The sequence below is a fragment of the Cucurbita maxima genome, unplaced genomic scaffold (genome assembly GCF_002738345.1).
Source record: "Cucurbita maxima cultivar Rimu unplaced genomic scaffold, Cmax_1.0 Cma_Scf00031, whole genome shotgun sequence".
Taxonomy (NCBI): domain Eukaryota; kingdom Viridiplantae; phylum Streptophyta; class Magnoliopsida; order Cucurbitales; family Cucurbitaceae; genus Cucurbita; species Cucurbita maxima.
The window spans coordinates 75,600-94,378 of record NW_019272047.1 but is presented as its reverse complement, the minus strand read 5'-3'; the positions used below and the strand labels follow the sequence as shown (position 1 = coordinate 94,378).

Here is an 18,779-nt window from a genome sequence, read left to right as displayed (position 1 = left end):
AAGATCATAAATTTATAGCTATTAAAATAACAACAAAACATTACCCAAAATTGAATCATCCTATACAAACAATCGGGTGATGCTTGCTAGACGGGCGACACATTATTATTATTAATATTATTATTATTTCTATTAATAATACCATTTAATTATTCGAGGCTTGAATGTTTCAAAAATGATAAATGAGCTGTTATCTACTCCACAATTTTTTTTCTTTTCACACACACATACAGAGATTTCCAAAAATCCCAATAAAATTTAAGCAATTGACTTGAGTGGGTTTGGTGAGAAATTTTCTAATGTTTTTGGTAGGTGATCTTAGAGAGAGAAATTATTTTAAATAATATTTCATTCCGCTAAAAAAAAATTTATTTTTGTTCTCGATTTTCCTTCGTGGTTTCAAAACATGTCTACTATCGAGAGGATCTAGCCTTAGTGTCTCGCAGTGTCCAATGACTGACTATGACACCATTTGTAACAACTCAAACCTACCGCTAGTAGATATGACAATTAAAATATTCTATGGAGAGGGTCTTGACTGACTATGACACCATTCTATGGAGAGTGTCCAATGACTCAAACCTATTCTATGGAGAGTGTCCTATTCTATGGAGAGTGTCCAATGACTCAAACCTATTCTATGGAGAGTGACTCAAACCCATTTTAATAATTTTGACTCAAACCTATTCTATGGAGAGTGTCCAATGACTGACTATGACATCATTTGTAACAACTCAAACCTACCGCTAGTAGATCTACTATGGAGAGGGTCTTGCCCTATTTCGAGCAGTGTCTTACCGTATTGTTTAGAAAAACAATTAAAATATTCTATAATTAAAAATAGACTTTTTCATCTATATATTAATGATTTTTTTTTTATATGAATTAAGGATATTAACTAACATTTTAAAGATGTTTGTTTTTAAACTAAACTTTAAAAAAATTAAAGTTATTTGATTTTTATTAATATGGCATCAAAATTATTAAAATGGGTTAAAATATTTATTTTGAAATTATAAAAAAAATAAAATACACGTTGACAAAAAATAAAAATAAAAAATAAAAAATTGACCTTAATTATATTTAGCAAAGCAAGGTCGGCATGTCAGATATGGCTACTTCACCCACCTTCTTTTTCCCCTCCCACTAAGCGCGCTTATACACCAAACACCATATCGCCACGTGTCGAAATCTCCTCTCCCACATTGATCGGACGGTCGAAATCAGTTCTCAACTAACCCATCGGCTAACCCCACCCGACCATCAATAACTGGCTCTATAAAACGCCGCAGAATTCTGGTAACACAATCAAATCCCTCCTATCAAAATTTCTCTCCCATTTTTCTAATCTCCGCCGCTTTCCATGGCGCTCAATCACCAAAACGGCACCACCGCCGCCGCCGCATTCAGCCTTTGTACCACCAACGGCGACTTTTATTCCGACCCGTTAAACTGGGGTGCGGCGGCGGAGGCGATGAAAGGAAGCCATTTAGATGAGGTGACGAAGATGGTGGAGGAGTATCGAAACCCGGTAGTCCGGCTTGGTGGTGAGAGCTTGACTATTGCTCAAGTTGCCGCCATTGCCAACGTCGCCGGCGGGAATGTCACGGTGGCGCTGGCGGAGGAGAGCCGTGCCCGGGTGAAGGCCAGCAGCGATTGGGTGATGGAGAGTATGAATAAAGGAACCGATAGCTATGGTGTCACCACCGGTTTCGGTGCAACCTCCCATCGGAGAACTCGACAGGGCGGAGCTCTTCAAAGAGAACTTATTAGGTCGGTAATTAATTTTTTAATATAAATTATAAACTTATTAAATAAAATTAAAAATATAAGGTAAGTAGTTATTATTAGGTATTTCAAGCTTTTTGTATAATTTATGAAATATAATGTTTAAAAAAATCAATTATTTATATAATTTATGTTTTTTATTTTTAAATAAAATAAAAAGGAGATTGTGGTTGGTAAAAACATAAAATGATTGAAATGATTGCCGAAATTTCTAAATTATAAAAAATAATTTAAAAAATGAGTATCTAATGAACGTTGTGGTAGGTAAAGGCCAACTTGGAAAAAAATAATAATAAATTTTGAAATAATAAATAAAATAAAAAAAAAAAAGAAAAAGTCTTTTGGGAAAAAATGGATATATATATATATATATATATATATATATAGGTAATTTTCTTGTCAAAAAATTTATTATTTTGTTAAGGGAATGAAAATAGTGGATCATTAATTTTAATAATTTAATTTAAATTTATGATTTTGTGTAGATATAAAGCATTCGATTTTTTTGTATTAATATATATATATATTTTGTATAATTGGCATTTTATTTTTTTATTTTTGATTGAAAATGACTCTAATTATTTGACCAATTAAACTCTGACTTTATTTTTTTTTTAATAAAATCTTTGATTTCTTCGATCATATGAGCGGGTAATCTATATCTAATTAATTTATTTCCATAATATTAATTTTTTTCAATTATTTTTTTTAATACACTTTTAATTCAATTAATTTTTGTCTGTTTATTATTCTTTTAAAATATAATTATTTTAAAATTTATATATATATATATAGATTTATATTAAGCGGGGTGGAGACTGGACGGGAAATATAATCTCGTTACCTGTCTCGGTATCCATTTATGTAACGAGCAAAAAAACAATATTTCCCACACCTTGGGACATTTGAGTAGTTTGACCATTTTTATGTTTCAGGTTTTTGAATGCGGGAATCTTGGGCAGCGACACGGAATCTTCTCATAAACTACCACCAACAACGACTAGAGCTGCCATGTTAGTAAGAATCAACACGCTTCTACAAGGCTACTCGGGCATTCGATTCGAAGTCTTGGAAGCCATAGCCAAGCTTCTAAACCACAACATTACTCCATGTTTACCACTAAGAGGAACCATAACAGCCTCAGGCGATCTAGTTCCTCTGTCTTACATAGCTGCCCTCTTAATCGGAAGACCAAATTCCAAAGCTGTTGGACCTTCCGGCGAGCTCATTAATCCATCCAAAGCCTTCGAGCTAGCCGGAATCCATGGTGGGTTCTTCGAATTACAGCCTAAAGAAGGCCTCGCGCTTGTAAATGGCACCGCCGTCGGGTCTGGCTTGGCGTCCATGGTGCTTTTCGAAGCCAACATTTTGGCTGTTTTGTCTGTCGTCTTGTCGGCTGTCTTCGCTGAAGTTATGCAAGGAAAGCCCGAATTCACCGACCATTTAACGCATAAATTGAAACATCATCCAGGACAAATCGAAGCGGCGGCGGTAATGGAACATATATTATCCGGCAGCTCTTACGTAAAATCAGCTCAAAAACAGCACGAAATCGACCCATTACAGAAGCCAAAACAAGACAGATATGCATTAAGAACATCCCCACAATGGCTCGGGCCACAAATTGAGGTCATCCGAGCTGCAACGAAGATGATCGAGAGAGAAATAAACTCAGTAAACGACAACCCATTAATCGATGTGTCAAGAAACAGAGCATTACATGGAGGGAATTTCCAAGGGACACCCATTGGAGTATCAATGGACAACACAAGATTAGCACTAGCTTCAATTGGCAAGCTCATGTTTGCTCAATTCTCAGAGCTGGTAAACGATTTCTACAACAATGGGTTGCCTTCAAATCTCTCAGCAAGTCGTAATCCCAGCTTGGATTATGGGTTCAAAGGAGCTGAAATCGCCATGGCATCGTATTGCTCTGAGCTTCAATTCTTAGCTAACCCTGTCACCAACCATGTCCAAAGCGCCGAGCAACACAACCAAGATGTGAACTCATTGGGATTGATATCATCGAGGAAAACAGAGGAGGCGGTGGAGATATTGAAGCTGATGTCCACTACTTTCTTGGTGGCCCTTTGCCAAGCTATTGATTTGAGACACTTGGAGGAGAATTTGAAGAACACAGTGAAGAACACAATCAGTCAAGTAGTGAAGAAAGTTCTAATCAATAAGTATAATGGGGAGCTTCATCCGATTCGATTCAGTGAAAAACATTTGCTTCAAGTGGTTGATCGAGAACAGATATTCAGTTATATTGATGATCCTTGCAGTGGTACATACCCATTAATGGAGAAGCTAAGACAAGTTCTTGTGGATCAAGCTCTGAGAAATGGGGAGAAAGAACAAGCTATGAACACTTCGATTTTTCATAAGATCGGAGAATTTGAGGAAGAACTAAGAACACTACTGCCAAAAGAGGTAGAACATACAAGAATTCAATTTGAAAACGAAAACTCGACGATTCCGAATCAAATCAAGGAATGTAGATCATACCCATTGTATAAGTTTGTGAGAGAAGGATTGGGGACGAGTTTATTAACAGGGGAAGAAATCAAATCTCCTGGAGAAGAATTTGATAAGGTGTTCTTAGCTATTTCAGGTGGGAAGTTGATTGATCCGATGTTGGAGTGTTTGAAAGGGTGGAATGGTGTTCCTCTACCGATCAACTAGCTGGGTTTGATTCATGATTCTCTCGTTGTTGTTTTTATTTGTGTTTTTGTTTGTGTTTGTGTAATAGGAACCACAAAATTGGGTTACGTTCGAGAGCAAAGTAGCTCGATTGATAGTTGTGTTGATATGTAATGTAAGAAGGAAATAACGACGAGTTTAAATGAATTGAATTGAACTCTTGGTTTACTTTTTCAATCGAGCTCGATTATGTCCTTTTCATTTTGGAAGCCTACTCGTTTGAATAGGAGCTTGACCACCGAGTACCGACTAAATCACTCTGGTTCTTCCTTAAAATCTAGTGATTTTGGAATGGTAACGTGTAAGTGTAGAACAATTTGTTTTTGAAGCCACGTCTTGTCATGACGATTGTCTTTGTTGAGCCCATCAATGAGCTCAACAGGTAATGAGTAGTCTAACCTACTAAGTTCGGTCCTGATCGGGTCAAGTGTCTACTTGTCACTACCAAAATCTTTGCTTCTTAATTTATAAAAAATAAATAGGAATTTAGGTCGGGAGAAAAAGACATCGACACCATTGTGTTGATTTGCTAAGATAAGAAGGCGTCGGTTGTGATAGAAGTAATTGGAAGGGAGTGATTCTCGAGCTATACCCTAGTCGGCCTCCTATATCCTAGTGAGTGATTCTTGGGTGATTCGCTAATCGAGTTCGGCCTCCTATTTCATCCACTGAAAAATTAAGTCTATATTAGAGATGTCTGTTTAACCGGGACGGTCACTCCAAATAACAAGTGAGGGAAGGATCAGAGAGATTTTTCCAGTTAGCTATACGGGATAGAGTTTATAAGGAAAGATCGAAATTGAAATAAGAGACGGAAAGAGATACACAAAAAAAACTAAAAATCTAATTAAAAAATACATAAATAATTATTTATATTATTTTAATTCGATAGAAATGTGGATAAAAGGTTTATTTTCAGCAATATCTAAAAAAATCAAATAGATCCAATTTCCTCGAGTAAAAACGATTGGTTTTCCTTCACCAATGGCCGCCGCTGCTCCTCCGCCTACTCCGACCCCAACGCCAACGCCGCCCAACACAGTTCCGGCGGGTTCTACTCCAATCGGTCACCCTCTGTTCTCACGAGTCCGTCTTGCTACCCCTCCCGACGTCCCTCACATTCACAAACTCATCCACCAAATGGCCGTCTTCGAACGCTTAACCCATCTCTTCTCCGCCACCGAATCTGCTCTCTCCGCCAATCTCTTCTCCGATCCGCCGTTCCGATCGTTCACCATTTTCATCCTCGAAGTTTCCCCTAGACCCTTCCCCGAAAACTCCCCTCATAACGCTAACCCTAACTACACCCCCGTCGTTCACATCATCAATTCCGATCTCCCTGTGGAAGATCCCGAACGGGAGATTTTCAAATCGGAAGATGAAAACATCGCGGTTGCTGGATTTGTTCTATTTTTCCCCAATTTCTCATCCTTCTTGGCGAAGCCAGGTTTCTATATAGAAGATCTCTTCGTGAGAGAGTGCTACCGGAGGAAGGGTTTGGGGAAAATATTGCTGTCGGCGGTGGCGAAACAGGCGGTGAAAATGGATTACGGGAGAGTGGAGTGGGTGGTGCTTGATTGGAACACAAACGCAATCCAATTTTACGAGGAAATGGGTGCGCAAATCTTGCCGGAGTGGAGAATCTGTCGACTCACCGGAGATGCGCTTCAGGTTTATGGAAATACTAACTGAAACTAATGGAGTTTTCACTATTTCTTTACGCGTTCGTTTTGTAGCTTTTTCATTTCACTTGAAGAATCTGGAGAGAATTGCTTATGCAATTCTCATTAGGGTGTCGTCTTATCAGTGTATGGTTTTTAAGTGAATGTTAATCTCTGAAGTTTTTGATCATGATCTGCAGTGTTCTTCTTCATTTTCTGCCATTTTCATGAACATTATTCTGCCGAATTCTGAATCTGATGTGGGTTTGTTTTAGAATCTCTAATTTGACTTAGAAATGAAGAATGATATAGGTTCTGAACTGTGTGCTATTTGACTGAATTTTGAACCCATTATGGATGACGCTGTGACTCTGATTTTTAAACATGTTTGGATCCATTTGCTTCTTCTGCCTCTTTCCAAATGGTTTAAAGATCCTCTTGGTTAGCTCGTAAGGACTTATATTCATGATTGAGGCTGAATTGAATTATTGATACCAACTCCACTGGAATAAATTGTTAAAAATTTGTAGTTCAGTGGTTCCCCTAAACCCAGGGACATGATAAATTGGGCCGGAGACAGGGATTATGTATTGTGTTGACTGGATAAATGGGGTCTAGGGACGACAGGATTATGTATTATGTTGACCGGATAAATGGGGTCTAGGGACGATGGAATTATGTATTGTGTAGACCGGATAAATGGGGTCTAGGGACGGCGGAATTATGTATTGTGTAGACCGGATAAATGGGGTCTAGGGACGACGGGATTATGTATTGTGTAGACCGGATAAATGGGGTCTAGGGACGACGGGATTATGTATTGTGTAGACCGGATAAATGGGGTCTTGGGACGACGGGATTATGTATTGTGTAGACCGGATAAATGGGGTCTAGGAACGACGGGATTATGTATTGTGTTGACAGGATAAATGGGGCCCGGGGACGGAATTATGTATTATGTTGATCGGGTAAATGAGATTGAGGGATGAGATTATGTAAAAAAAAAACAAAAGTATTATCAAACAATTTTTAAAAAAATAATTAAGATACGTGAATGGACCATATTAAAGTGGAGTGGGGTTAAGCTTTTGTTGTTCCTTGCCGTGTTGTATTTTGAGTGGGACATTGATGTTTTGTTTGGCAATAAAGCATAATGCAAGGGAATTAATAAACTTCATAAACTATATATTATATCTTTTTATAAAGTATAAATCTTGACCTTATGTTAAAAGGATAGAAGTATTGTTTGAGTATTTTTCAATGATTAATTTATATTAAATCATTAGTGGGAAACCTATAATAAGGGCTACTTTTGAATTTGTAAATGTGGAAATAACTTTTAAAGATAAGACTCAACCAACCATATTCCACAACTTTATTTTTTATTTTATTTTTAATTCTAAATATTATAATTTAATTTTAAATAAATTTCAATTTACTCAATAAAACTAAAAAATTACATGAATATCAAGCTTATAAAAAAAAAATGTAAAGTAATATTAAATCATTATAATAAGACTTTTCATCGAGTCTAAATGGTCAACATCGAAGTTTGGTTTATAACATTACATCTAAGTTTTGACATATATAATATACATCAATCATGATATCCCTCGTTGCGTATAAACTTCTACAAAATATCTTCTACAATTATTTTAACTTTGAAAAATTATATTTTTTTTAGCAATGGCTTAATTTTTAAATTCAATAACGGCTTATAAAAATATAATGTTTAATTATTATTATTTTTTTGATCCTAGTATACTTGAAAATGAGTTCGGAATATACGAGGATTTTAGTTTTTATCTAAACAAATTGAATGTGACGACTGCTATCAATAATTGAAGGAGAAATAAATAATAATAATAATATCAGAAAAATATTAATTTTGAAAAACTAAGGCTCTTAATTAAAAAAATAAAAACTCATGGAATGACCAAAAATATTAATAAAATACAATTTTATCGATGAATTAAGTAATTGACTCTATTATTTCTAATCGATAAAGACGGGTAGAATATTAAATAATTATTTATTTTTGTTTAGTCTAAGAAATAATAAACTATGTTTAATTTTAATTAATCTTTGAAATATTATGAATATTGAATTTTTTCACAACACGTTAGATATTTTTCACATGTTTTCATAGATATTTTTTACATGTTTCTAATATCCATGAAATTATACAATTTTAAACTACGATTTAAATTAAATAATAATTTTAAAATGAACGAAAATAGAGTTTTTTTTTTTCAACATAAAAATAAATGTAAGAAAATGCCTGTTCTTCTTAATTTTTTTAATTATAAATTAATCCCCGGAGGAATTGAAGGCTAACACCCGCGTGGAATTGCCGGAGGAGAAAATTATCGGACGATTTTATTTTAATTTTTTATTTATTTTCAAGAACTGTTTCTAAACTCTGCTTCTTCGTCGTCGTTTTGGGGTTCGTCTTCTCCGATTGACAGCGACGTTACTGAAAGTATTCAATTTCTGTTGCAGACAAAACCCTAGATTTTACTCCACCACCTGGATTTCCCCATTCTCAGACACTCCATCTCGACGGCGACGGCGAAGACGACGGCGATTCTGTCCTTATGTTTTCTGATCTTCGATTTCGAATTTCGTCACTCCGATGTGCAAATCTAAGAAAAGCACGGACGTGATCGAGCCCAAGAGCTCTAGATCTTCTCGCCATCAACGAACGTCGAAATCCTTCGCTACTGCGTCGTCGTCGCATCCGGATCCGTCCAGTTCTGTGGATTTTGCGAGTTACAACGTCACCACTACGGATACGAAATCGAGCACTAAGAATTCGTCGAAATCTTCCGCTTCTAGTCGCGCTTCTCTTGCTAGTTTCAAGGAATCTCTTCCCGATAATCCTCTGATTTACGAGTTTTCTGAGATTCGTTCTGCGACGAACGGTTTCATCTCCAAACCGTTCTCTTCGTCTTCGTCCGCCACTTCGTGGCGGTGCTTAATTAGGGGAAAAGACGTTATCGTCTTCCAGCGGAAATTGCTCTGCCCGGTTGAGTTGCCGGAGTTGAAGCATCAGTTGTCAGTTATCTGCCGGAGCCACCATAACAATCTGGTGAAGCTACTCGGCGCGTCGATTTCGGGGAATTATATTTATTTGGTGTACGAATTTATCGCTGGAGCAAGTCTCGCAGAATGTCTTCGCAATCCGAGGAACCCTAATTTTACTGTCCTCTCGACCTGGATTTCTCGGATGCAGATTGCCGCCGATTTGGCGCACGGACTCGATTACATCCACCATTGCTCTGGATTGGACATGAAATTCATCCACAATCACATCAAGAGCTCCAGCATTGTAATAACCGATGAAACCCTAACTCCGAAAATTTGCCATTTCGGCGCCGCAGAGCTCTGCGGCGAGTTGGCTATGGCAGAGGAGGAGGAAGAAGGAGACGAATTAGAGATTACGACATACAGGCAACCAAAGCGGTCGAATAGTAAGAAGCTGAAATTGGAAGGGACGAGAGGGTATATAGCGCCGGAGATGATGGCGAACGGGACGATGAGCCAGAAAATCGACGTTTACGCGTTCGGAGTAGTGATTCTAGAACTGATCTCCGGCAATGAGGTGTTGAAATACACGTTCGAGGAGGGGAATCACGGCGGATATGTGAGAGTGAGTGTAATAGAGACAGCGAGAAAGGCGGTGGAAAGTGGGGTCGGTGGGGTTCGGACATGGGTGGATCGGAGATTGAAGGATTCTTTTCCGATGGAGGTGGCGGAGAAGATGGTGGTTGTCGGGTTGGAATGTGTGGAGGAGGACCCGGATAAGCGGCCGGATATCGGTCGGGTTGCCGTGAAGATATCGAAGCTGTTTCTGGAATCGAGGCGGTGGGCTGAGAGCATTGGGAAGCCCGTCGACATGTCGGCTTCGTTTGCTCCTCGGTGAAAGCATGACAGGGGAATGTGAGACGACAGTCGGCACACACTGTACATCAATTTTTTTTTTTTTTTTTTTTTAGTGATTCTTCTTCATTAAATTTAATTTCTGCTATTTTTTGGGGTCAGAGTTTAATTTTTAATATAATTTTGGAGAGATTTTAATTTTTTTTTGGGCGACATTATATGCATAATATTAGTATGATATGAATTCTTTATATATCTGCCCATAAATAAACGGGTTCCTTCGAAGTTTATTATATCTCTTATAAATTATATTTATTTTTTAGATGGCTGTTATTGAGTTGTCGAGTTGTCTTTTTTATTATTATATTTTTAAATAATCATATTTAGTTATACTATATTAATAATTAAAATTTCATAAATTTTAAATATTAAACATTTATACGTCATTTGGTAGGTTGGGTTGACACCCTATTTTTTAGGGTTTATCTCTGTTAGCTTTACAGAATTTCTTATTTTCAAATAATTCAACTCAATTAAAAAAATTTAATCCAATATTTAGGTCTGAGTTGATTTGGTTACTGCGTATGAACACCTCCAATTTTAAATGCTTAGTGTTAAAAATTAACATCAAATCGCTAGTCATGTTCTAGTCATGTTGGGTCGGTCGGTTTAACGTGGGGTGCATCATTTCCTTTTTTTTCTTGGATTGGTGCTCGACTATGATGGCTTAGAAACTAATCTCATGATTACCGCCACGCTCCAAAATTACTAATGAACTTTCAAAATTAATGAAATTTTTTAAAATTTAAGGGTATTTTTGAAACACTGTCACCATTTACATTGACTCGACTTTTTTTATTATTTATTTTTTATAGGGTTAAAGTTGGAAAGTATTAAGAGTTTTATTTTATAAAATACAGATATTTTATTATTTAGCCTAATAAATTAGAATTTGGTTCGAGTATGTATGGTCCGATAAGATAAAAGCCGGTTCAATGTTCCCGGGTTGGACCGACCCGATATGCGGATCCGGATCAAGTAGTTGGAGTCGAGGCTGAAGCTGAAGCTGAAAGTTCCAAATTATTCCGAGCAAATTCTCTCATTTGCCAGAGAAGCAGAAGCCATAGCCATGGGGAGCTTGTGTCTTCCTTCTACTTTTTCTCCTCGTATTCGCTGTTTAACTTCAAGAAATTCTATGGCAATGGTAGGTTTGCTCGCTCATCAGCCCAAGGCCTTAGCTCCACCCTCCGTCGCCAAAAGTTTCCGTTTCATTTCACTTTCATCTTCAACAAAACCGCCCAGAAAACTTCTCCAAGGTGATTTTGCAGCAATTTCATTCTCATCATCGTGGTTTCTTCCCTTGTTTGATGCCATATCCTAATTTGTTTGTTACCTGCTTCGATTTCGATTGGAAATTTCGTAACTACTTGCGCATTAATTCTCAAAACTATTGGGTGACCAAATGTGTTGAACAAATATACATGAACAATTGTTGGCGATTTCCGGACATTATTTCCTCTGTGAAATTATTGAAGTGGGAGGGAGGAGAACGGTGTTGAATGGAGGTTTCTTTTTCTTTCTACATGTTACTATTGTCGCAATTTCAAAGATGGAAATTAAACAGAGTTTACAAGTAGAACCTCTAAGGATAACATTCTATTTGCGTTCTGAGCTTATTCTCTATCGTATCCACTCATTTTCGGTCAGAAAATTAATTTGCCACGACTGGTAATGGAGGGCTTTTCCAGTTAAATGATTGAGATGGCATAATGAATCCGTTCTAATGATCTTATTATGGAGCTGAAATTAGCACAGTAATTGGCGGAAAGTCAAGTTTTATGGATCACCATAAAGTAATCGTGAGTGGTTTTAGCTAATTTTTTAATTTTCTTTCTTCTAATCCCAGCTAGATTGATGTTATTCCCCTCTCTTTCGGTTGCACTGCGGAAATTCGATTGTAAACATTCTCATGTAGATAATCAGTGTTAGGACAACTTTCTTTTCTGGAAAAATAGGGAATTGGTTATGTAGTTCAGCTAAGAAGTTCAATGCGATTTTGGGAAGTGAATAACTTATTGTACTTTTCAAGCAGTGAGGTCAGTGGCTACTCCTGCAGAAGGTATTACTGGGTTTGAGAGCATGATCTCTGGTACTGAGCGGAAGTATTACCTTCTAGGTGGGAAAGGAGGTGTTGGAAAGACAAGCTCTGCTGCCGCTCTAGCTGTGAAGTTTGCAAACAGTGGCCATCCCACACTTGTTGTTTCTACTGATCCTGCACATTCGTTAAGTGATTCGTTTGCTCAGGTGAGGCACTTAGTTTTTTGAGTTGTGCTGCAAAGTTCAAGTGGAACTCGAAAACGTGATAGATGAGTGGTTGCTTGTAGGATTTGACTGGTGGTACGCTCGTACCAGTTGAAGGTCCTGACTCTCCGTTATTTGCTCTTGAGGTAACACAGAAGTACTTGCTGTATTAATGCCTCTAGTCCTTTTAGGTATCTCTATTACATATGGTCCATGTAGAATTATAGATATGGTAGTAAATTCTAGGAGCAATTTACTTTCTTCTTATTGTGGTGTTACTCTTACGAACCCAGTGAGTAAAATTTATATCATGACAACAGATAAACCCCGAAAAGGCTAGGGAGGAATTCCGTAGTACAGCTCAAAAAAATGGCGGAACTGGTGTTAAAGACTTCATGGATGGCATGGGCCTTGGAATGCTTGTAGACCAGGTATGTATGAAAATTGCTTTTAGTATAGAGATCTGTCAAGTGACACGCTGTATACTCACCCCTTAATCACACTATTTACTACATTACATGATAGTGCTCAGATGTTAAACACTAAACTAAAAGGTTTCACACTTGCACTTGCTTGCCCAAAATGAAAAACACTCGAAAGTTCTCAACTATTGGTACGAGGATGACTTTGCAATGTTTAAGATGCCATATGAGTGAAAGGCTGAACTTCTATATAGGTCTGAAAATAATGGATCTCGGTCACTTCGATTTTCTCTCAATTCTTTTAAAACTCATGTAGGATGGAATATAATAATGCATAACCCTTTGTCGTAGTGTAATTATTTGACTGGTTGCTTAACTTTGAGTGAAAAAGTTAGGAGAGTTGAAACTCGGAGAATTACTGGACACACCACCCCCTGGTTTGGATGAAGCTATAGCAATTGCAAAGGTATATATTAAACCATAGGTTAATCTGTTTTTTGTTTGTGCTTGACGTGTATTTGAGGTTCTTCATGATTTTAATTCTAGTTATTTCCAGGTCATTCAATTTCTTGAGTCTCCTGAGTATAACATGTTCACTCGCATAGTTTTCGACACAGCACCCACGGTAAGCTATCCAACATGTTCTCAAATTAACGGCTTAGTCCATTCATTTAACGTTCTGTTCTCTGGGTATCAGGGTCATACTTTACGGCTTCTATCCCTGCCAGACTTCTTAGATGCTTCCATAGGCAAGATATTAAAGGTATGATTAATTAATAACCACAGCTTAATTCTGGATTAAAATCTTATTTGTAATTGACTGTTGTTTCTTCCATGAATGCCTACTGGATTTCCTGATTAGATCTCTGAATTCAACGCATCACTCACTTCAGATATTGTTGCTCTCATTGCTGTTTTAGTTTTTTGTTCTTCCTTTTTTCACAACCTCAATGAATGTTTGCTTAATTTAGCATTTTGCTTCAGCTTTGAACTTTGAAGGAGTCGTATTTGATTGATTACCTTTCCCTTGATCTGCATCTTTTGTGGAAACCATACTGCAGTATGAGATCTTGCTCGAAATGCGTATGGAAACAATCTTAATTTTTCATTGAGGCTAATGTTCGTGATGGAATTGGAAGTATTATCATTATCTCAGAATCATGGTAGTACTAGAAACCTCGGAACATTTTTTGTGGTATATTTTGTGTGATCTTAATTTGTTTCCGCTTATGATTGTGAGTCGATAGGCTTGACTTAGCAAAAGAAGTTATTATCTTTGAGAAATTTTAGGATAATTGTTAGTGTTATTAACTCGAGCAAGTTTAGAAAAATTGTTATTCTTTTGTTTAGTAGTTGCTCACTTGGGAAGCATAGTGCTTATGGTTCTTCCGATAAAAGAAACGGTTTTTTTTTGCTTCATTTATTTGTTTCGGTGTATTTCGATCGTGAGCTATATCCAACAATGATACGGTTATTTGAGATTGATTATGAACAATCGAGCTGTTTCAAGTCCAATAATATGCCTCTCTTATTCTCCTACTTTCTTTTTCCTTTTAATCTCTCTATTTTTCTCGTTCTCTTTCCTGCTTGTTCTGCATCAATTGTTTATATAAACTCTGTTGCTGTTTCTATTGCAATTCCTCTTTGACCTAAATTTACCGCAAATCTGATAACTTATGTTTTATGGACAATACATGGAACTCTAACAATCTATAGAGATTTGTTAGATTCTTCCTGTCCCTACTAGTAGTGCATCTCTTTTTTATACTTTTTTTTTATTTTTTATTTTTTAAAAAAATTTAGGTCTTCTTTTTAACTATTATCTGGACATTTAATTTTCTCTTCCCACTTAATGTTTCAGCTTAGACAAAAAATAGCATCAGCAACCTCTGCCATTAAATCTGTATTTGGACAAGAAGAAAAGCGGCAGGATGCAGTAAGCTAACTATCATGGAGCTAATATTAACCCCATTTTGATATTCCATTAATTATGTTTGTCTCATTCAGGCTGACAAATTAGAGCGTTTGAGAGAGAGAATGGTAAAAGTTCGCGAGCTTTTTCGTGACAAAGAAAGCACAGAATTTGTCATAGTTACTATCCCCACGGTACTAAACAATTTTATCATAGTAATATCTCATGCGATCCTGGCTAACGATAGGCATGAGCTTATCCACCTTTTTTTTTTTTTTTTTTTTTTCCCATGAAACCTATATACTTCAATCAGGACATTTTTATTCCATTGAATTCCACTTATTCAACATGACAAGATTCTGAGTGTATCGCTCTGGAAAAATTGGTCTACGTCATTGTTGGTAGTGGTATCCATGTCATGAAATTGAATATATTCATTTATGGGTAGATGACAATTTGTGGAGTAAGTAAATGTCTTATTCTAGAATAAACTGTATGGGAATTGAGTAATGAACAGTAAGCGTATTAGCTTTTAGTTCTACCTGAGCTCATCGTATTTGCGAGTCACTCACTTTTCGTATTTTGTGAAGGTTATGGCTGTGAATGAATCATCAAGGTTGCATGCCTCTCTAAAAAAGGAATCTGTCCCTGTCAAGAGGCTAATTGTCAATCAGATTCTTCCTCCGTCTGCAACAGATTGCAAGTTTTGTGCAATGAAAAGAAAGGTAATGAGAAATGTACAACAATTTGTTTACATAACCTTCTTAGTGACCATCAATGTAAATCTGCAACAGCCTAAGTCCACCACTCCACCACTGACAAGTCCACTCCACCACTGACAAGTCCACCACGGGCAGTTATTGTCCTTCTTAGACTTTTTCTTTTGGGCTTCCTCTCAAGTTTTTTAAAACACGTCTGTTAGGGAGAGATTTTCACACCCTTAAAAAAAATGATTCGTTCTCCTCTCCAGCCAATGTGGGACCCCCCAATTCACCCCCCTTCAGGGCCCAACCTCCTTGCTGGCACACCGCCTCATGTCCACCCCTATTTGGGGCTCAGCCTCTTCGTTGACACATCTCTCGGTGTCTCGCTCTGATACCATTTATAACGGGTTAAGCTCACCGCCAGGAGATATTGTTCTCTTTGCGCTTCCCCTCAAGGTTTTTAAAACGCGTCTGCTAGGGAGAGGTTTCCACACCCTTATAAAAAATGTTTCGTTCTCCTCTCCAACCGATGTGGGATCTTACAAAATCTCTCATTTCACATGCAAGCTGCTATCATTCATTTTAAAACATCTTGAAGCTTTGCATACGTTGATCTTTCTTTATTGAGCTAAAATTATTAATTAGTACAGGAACTTAAACGTGTAGTTAAACTGAAAATGTTTCAGGATCAACTGCGTGCTTTGGATCTCATCCGAAATGATCCAGAACTCTCGAGCTTGATGGTGATTGAGGCACCATTAGTTGATGTCGAGATTCGAGGTGTTCCAGCTCTTAAATTTCTTGGAGACATCATTTGGAAATGATTATGTTATCCAAGAAAACGCAAAGCAATTTGCAGGTATCTTTTTTATTTCCCTCTCCTATGGATTTTTTTATCCTAGTAAAAACTTTTGGATATACAGAGAAAAACACTCCCCAAACACATGACTGTAAGAGAGTGAGAGATACATCTGCCAGCCAACTGAGGAGTGCCGCAGGTTCAGATTGAGTAGCTCTGAAGTTGAAATAGAACAAACACAGGTTTTCAAATCTAGAACTCATNAGATTTAGGTCAAAAAAACGAAAAAAAAAAAAAAAAAGACTGAAGGTGCATCACGTGGTTAGCACAGGATGTTGCCTGAGAATGAATGTTATGTATTTTTTGGGATAATGTTTAGAAGTATAATAAGATGAATAATTTTTAAAAAATTGGGTGCTTGAATCTGCTATACAGTCCATTCTCTACTAATATTTTCATAGATTTTGCAGACTCAAGTGCCTGAGACTCAGTTTGATAGACCATTTTTAAGGTTAAATTACAAGTTTGGTCTTTGAAGTTATATGTTTTTGTCTAATAATCTTTTTATCTTACTTTTCAACTTTTGCATATCATAGGTTCCTAGATTTAGTTTTGTGTTTAGTAGGTCTGTGTGATATATTCAACATTTTTTTAAAACCAACGAGTCTCTTAGACATAAAATGAAAATTTGTGTTCAATCAAACACTAAATTTTTGATTTATGTCTATTAGGTTCTTGAATTTTAAAAAAATGTTAGAACATGTCAATGATGTACTAAAATCAAAAGTTTAGAAATTAGTCCGACACTTTTGCAAGTTGAGTGACTTATTTGACATAAAGTTGTAACGTCGGGAACTGATTAACCCGTTGTTAATTGAATATATCTGAAGGGCTATCAAGAACTGAGAATTGCATATTGGTTGCATGGTTGGACACTTGGTCACTTTCATACTGTTGAAGCCACAGTGTTGGGCATTTGAATCAGGTTTTTGCTGAAATGGGTGACAATATTCCCAATGAAAGGTGACGTTGATGCCATTAATAACCTTTTCTATGCATCATAAATTATTTAGGAGTCCTTCATAACTATTTTATTTTCGTTTTTTTTTTCTTCTTATTTTCTCACCATTTCTTTAGAAAACATTTAAATTGTTAGTCAAATTTCAAAACTTTTTTATTTTTATTTTTATTTTTAATATTTGACGAGATTTTTTAAAAAATCTGTAAAGTACATTTTTAATATATATATATTAATGTTTAATGTTTGATTTGTATTGGGTGGGAGTTTTATTGTATATAATTAAAGTTAATATTTCTAAATAATATTTTTGTTGGAAGGAAAAATTATTGGGTAAATTACCATTGTTACCCTCTTAAAGTCAAAAGCTTAAATTTAATTAATTGAAATTTATTTTAGTAATTTTGCTTTCACGTCTTGTTAATCAAAAAATTTAAGCTTCATGTACCAATAAATTGTGGGCACGTATGTTTTTATTTGGTTCATCTTATTCTCAATGTATTTTTTAAAAAATTATTCAATTAATTCATTTAATGTCATTTCAAAATTTTCCTTTTATTCATTTTTAATGGGTATTTTATAATTATTTTATGAATATATTTAATTTAATTATTATTTAATTCATCATACTTTTTTTCATATTTAATTCATATGGTTGTAATGACATATTCTTATTTAATTTAAACTTAATTCAAAATTAAAATTTTAAGATATATCAAATCATTCTTATAAATAGCTTTTAATATATATATAATTCTCTCATAAAATCAAAATATTAGAATTAATCTAAGGAGTTATTGGATGTTTGGTGAAACCTTGTACATAAAAAAAAAAAGATAAATAAATCTAAATAACTAAATAAACAGCTTAATTAAACTTTTAATGGTGGGGAGAGAGTATAAAATGACGCGTGGCAGATTTACCGGTTCAGCCGGTAGGTAGTAGCGGACGCTGGACACGGGCGGTTCTCAAGTTCCAAAACAGCGGCTCTGACGACGACGCTCCCCCACTTTCAAGAAAGGACGCTTGAACACACACTCCAAATTTCTCACATTCTCATTCCCAATTCTCAATTCTCCATTCACTTTGTTTTTCTTGTTTGATTCCTTTCCGTTGCGTTTCTGGATTGGTTTGAATTTGTTCGACGGTTGATCATCTGTGTTGCCCACTGCCTCTTGCTCTTGGTTTGTATCTACACAAACCTTTTCCATTTTTGTTTCTTCTTATCGCTTTCATTCTTTTTTCCTTTTCCGCAAGTCATTCCTTGGATACTCAGGTTGGTGATTGTTCTTTTGATTTCGTGAATCGATTTTGCTTTTTTGTTTCGATCTTCTGCGTGACTTCTCGTATTCCTTGCTTGATTTTTGGGTTTGTTTGTATTTTGAGGAGTTGTTGGCCTTGGAAAATCGCTTTTCAAATTAGGGTTCTTCTCTCTTCGTGTTTATGCCTTTTTATTTTTTTAAGGAAATTTTATCCTTCTCTTGATCAATAAGCAAATATTAGCAATTTCTGCTCCATCCCCCACGGCTGGCCTGGGAATTTTAACACTGCGACTGTTTTTTTTTTTTTTTTTTTTTTTTTTTTTTTTT

At 36.2% G+C, this 18,779-nt stretch overlaps 5 protein-coding genes and 1 long non-coding RNA gene across 9 annotated transcripts in view; 5 read left to right on the top strand and 1 right to left on the bottom strand.

Annotated features, from left to right (window-relative positions):
• Positions 1 to 1,301: 1,301 nt before the first annotated feature.
• LOC111466447 (phenylalanine ammonia-lyase G4-like) lies at positions 1,302 to 4,664 on the top strand. Its single transcript, XM_023111105.1, has 2 exons — positions 1,302 to 1,773; positions 2,724 to 4,664. The coding sequence occupies exons 1-2, from the start codon at positions 1,364 to 1,366 to the stop codon at positions 4,471 to 4,473; spliced, it is 2,160 nt and encodes a 719-aa protein (XP_022966873.1). The 5' UTR covers positions 1,302 to 1,363; the 3' UTR covers positions 4,474 to 4,664.
• Positions 4,665 to 5,424: 760 nt separating this feature from the next.
• Positions 5,425 to 6,374, top strand: LOC111466541 (probable acetyltransferase NATA1-like). The gene has a single exon (XM_023111241.1). It carries the CDS (start codon positions 5,476 to 5,478, stop codon positions 6,181 to 6,183), a length of 708 nt encoding a protein of 235 aa, XP_022967009.1. The 5' UTR covers positions 5,425 to 5,475; the 3' UTR covers positions 6,184 to 6,374.
• A 2,083-nt stretch (positions 6,375 to 8,457) lies between these two features.
• LOC111466550 (lysM domain receptor-like kinase 3) lies at positions 8,458 to 10,328 on the top strand. Its single transcript, XM_023111257.1, has one exon. The coding sequence runs from the start codon at positions 8,788 to 8,790 to the stop codon at positions 10,075 to 10,077; it is 1,290 nt and encodes a 429-aa protein (XP_022967025.1). The 5' UTR covers positions 8,458 to 8,787; the 3' UTR covers positions 10,078 to 10,328.
• A 771-nt stretch (positions 10,329 to 11,099) lies between these two features.
• LOC111466366 (ATPase ASNA1 homolog 2-like) lies at positions 11,100 to 16,581 on the top strand. 2 transcript variants are annotated; one of them, XM_023110979.1, is made up of 12 exons: positions 11,100 to 11,350; positions 12,127 to 12,338; positions 12,419 to 12,481; positions 12,656 to 12,766; positions 13,149 to 13,223; positions 13,314 to 13,382; positions 13,455 to 13,520; positions 14,619 to 14,693; positions 14,765 to 14,863; positions 15,260 to 15,394; positions 16,060 to 16,232; positions 16,329 to 16,581. In XM_023110979.1, the coding sequence occupies exons 1-11, from the start codon at positions 11,164 to 11,166 to the stop codon at positions 16,195 to 16,197; spliced, it is 1,230 nt and encodes a 409-aa protein (XP_022966747.1). In that variant the 5' UTR covers positions 11,100 to 11,163; the 3' UTR covers positions 16,198 to 16,232; positions 16,329 to 16,581. The 2 variants fall into 2 exon arrangements, with proteins under 2 accessions (XP_022966747.1, XP_022966746.1); XM_023110978.1 differs by having other exon boundaries at positions 16,297 to 16,581.
• On the bottom strand, positions 16,271 to 18,194 carry LOC111466369. Its single transcript, XR_002714369.1, has 2 exons — positions 18,114 to 18,194; positions 16,271 to 16,388 (listed from the first exon to the last, which is right to left on the bottom strand). It is a non-coding gene; the product is annotated as an uncharacterized LOC111466369 (long non-coding RNA).
• LOC111466368 (OTU domain-containing protein DDB_G0284757-like) overlaps positions 17,163 to 18,779 on the top strand; it is a 5,862-nt gene continuing 4,245 nt past the window's right edge. The window contains exon 1 of one of the 3 annotated variants that reach the window (XM_023110984.1): positions 17,163 to 17,195. In XM_023110984.1, the coding sequence (XP_022966752.1) occupies positions 17,189 to 17,195 (7 nt within the window). In that variant the 5' untranslated portion in view covers positions 17,163 to 17,188. Of the gene's footprint in view, positions 17,196 to 18,222; positions 18,467 to 18,668; positions 18,747 to 18,779 lie in introns of those variants that run through there. The other 2 variants (XM_023110981.1, XM_023110983.1) reach the window with 2 other exon arrangements.

What these genes read in the sequence shown, in the direction of transcription:
- LOC111466447 (XM_023111105.1), top strand. Translation starts at nt 1,364, where the DNA reads ATGGCGCTCAATCACCAAAACGGCACCACCGCCGCCGCCGCATTCAGC. An exon ending in CTTCAAAGAGAACTTATTAG is followed by an intron (nt 1,774 to 2,723) that starts GTCGGTAATTAA and finishes TTTATGTTTCAG; the next exon opens with GTTTTTGAATGCGGGAATCT.
- LOC111466541 (XM_023111241.1), top strand. Translation starts at nt 5,476, where the DNA reads ATGGCCGCCGCTGCTCCTCCGCCTACTCCGACCCCAACGCCAACGCCG.
- LOC111466550 (XM_023111257.1), top strand. Translation starts at nt 8,788, where the DNA reads ATGTGCAAATCTAAGAAAAGCACGGACGTGATCGAGCCCAAGAGCTCT.
- LOC111466366 (XM_023110979.1), top strand. Translation starts at nt 11,164, where the DNA reads ATGGGGAGCTTGTGTCTTCCTTCTACTTTTTCTCCTCGTATTCGCTGT. An exon ending in TTGGAATGCTTGTAGACCAG is followed by an intron (nt 12,767 to 13,148) that starts GTATGTATGAAA and finishes TGAGTGAAAAAG; the next exon opens with TTAGGAGAGTTGAAACTCGG. An exon ending in TTTTCGACACAGCACCCACG is followed by an intron (nt 13,383 to 13,454) that starts GTAAGCTATCCA and finishes TCTGGGTATCAG; the next exon opens with GGTCATACTTTACGGCTTCT.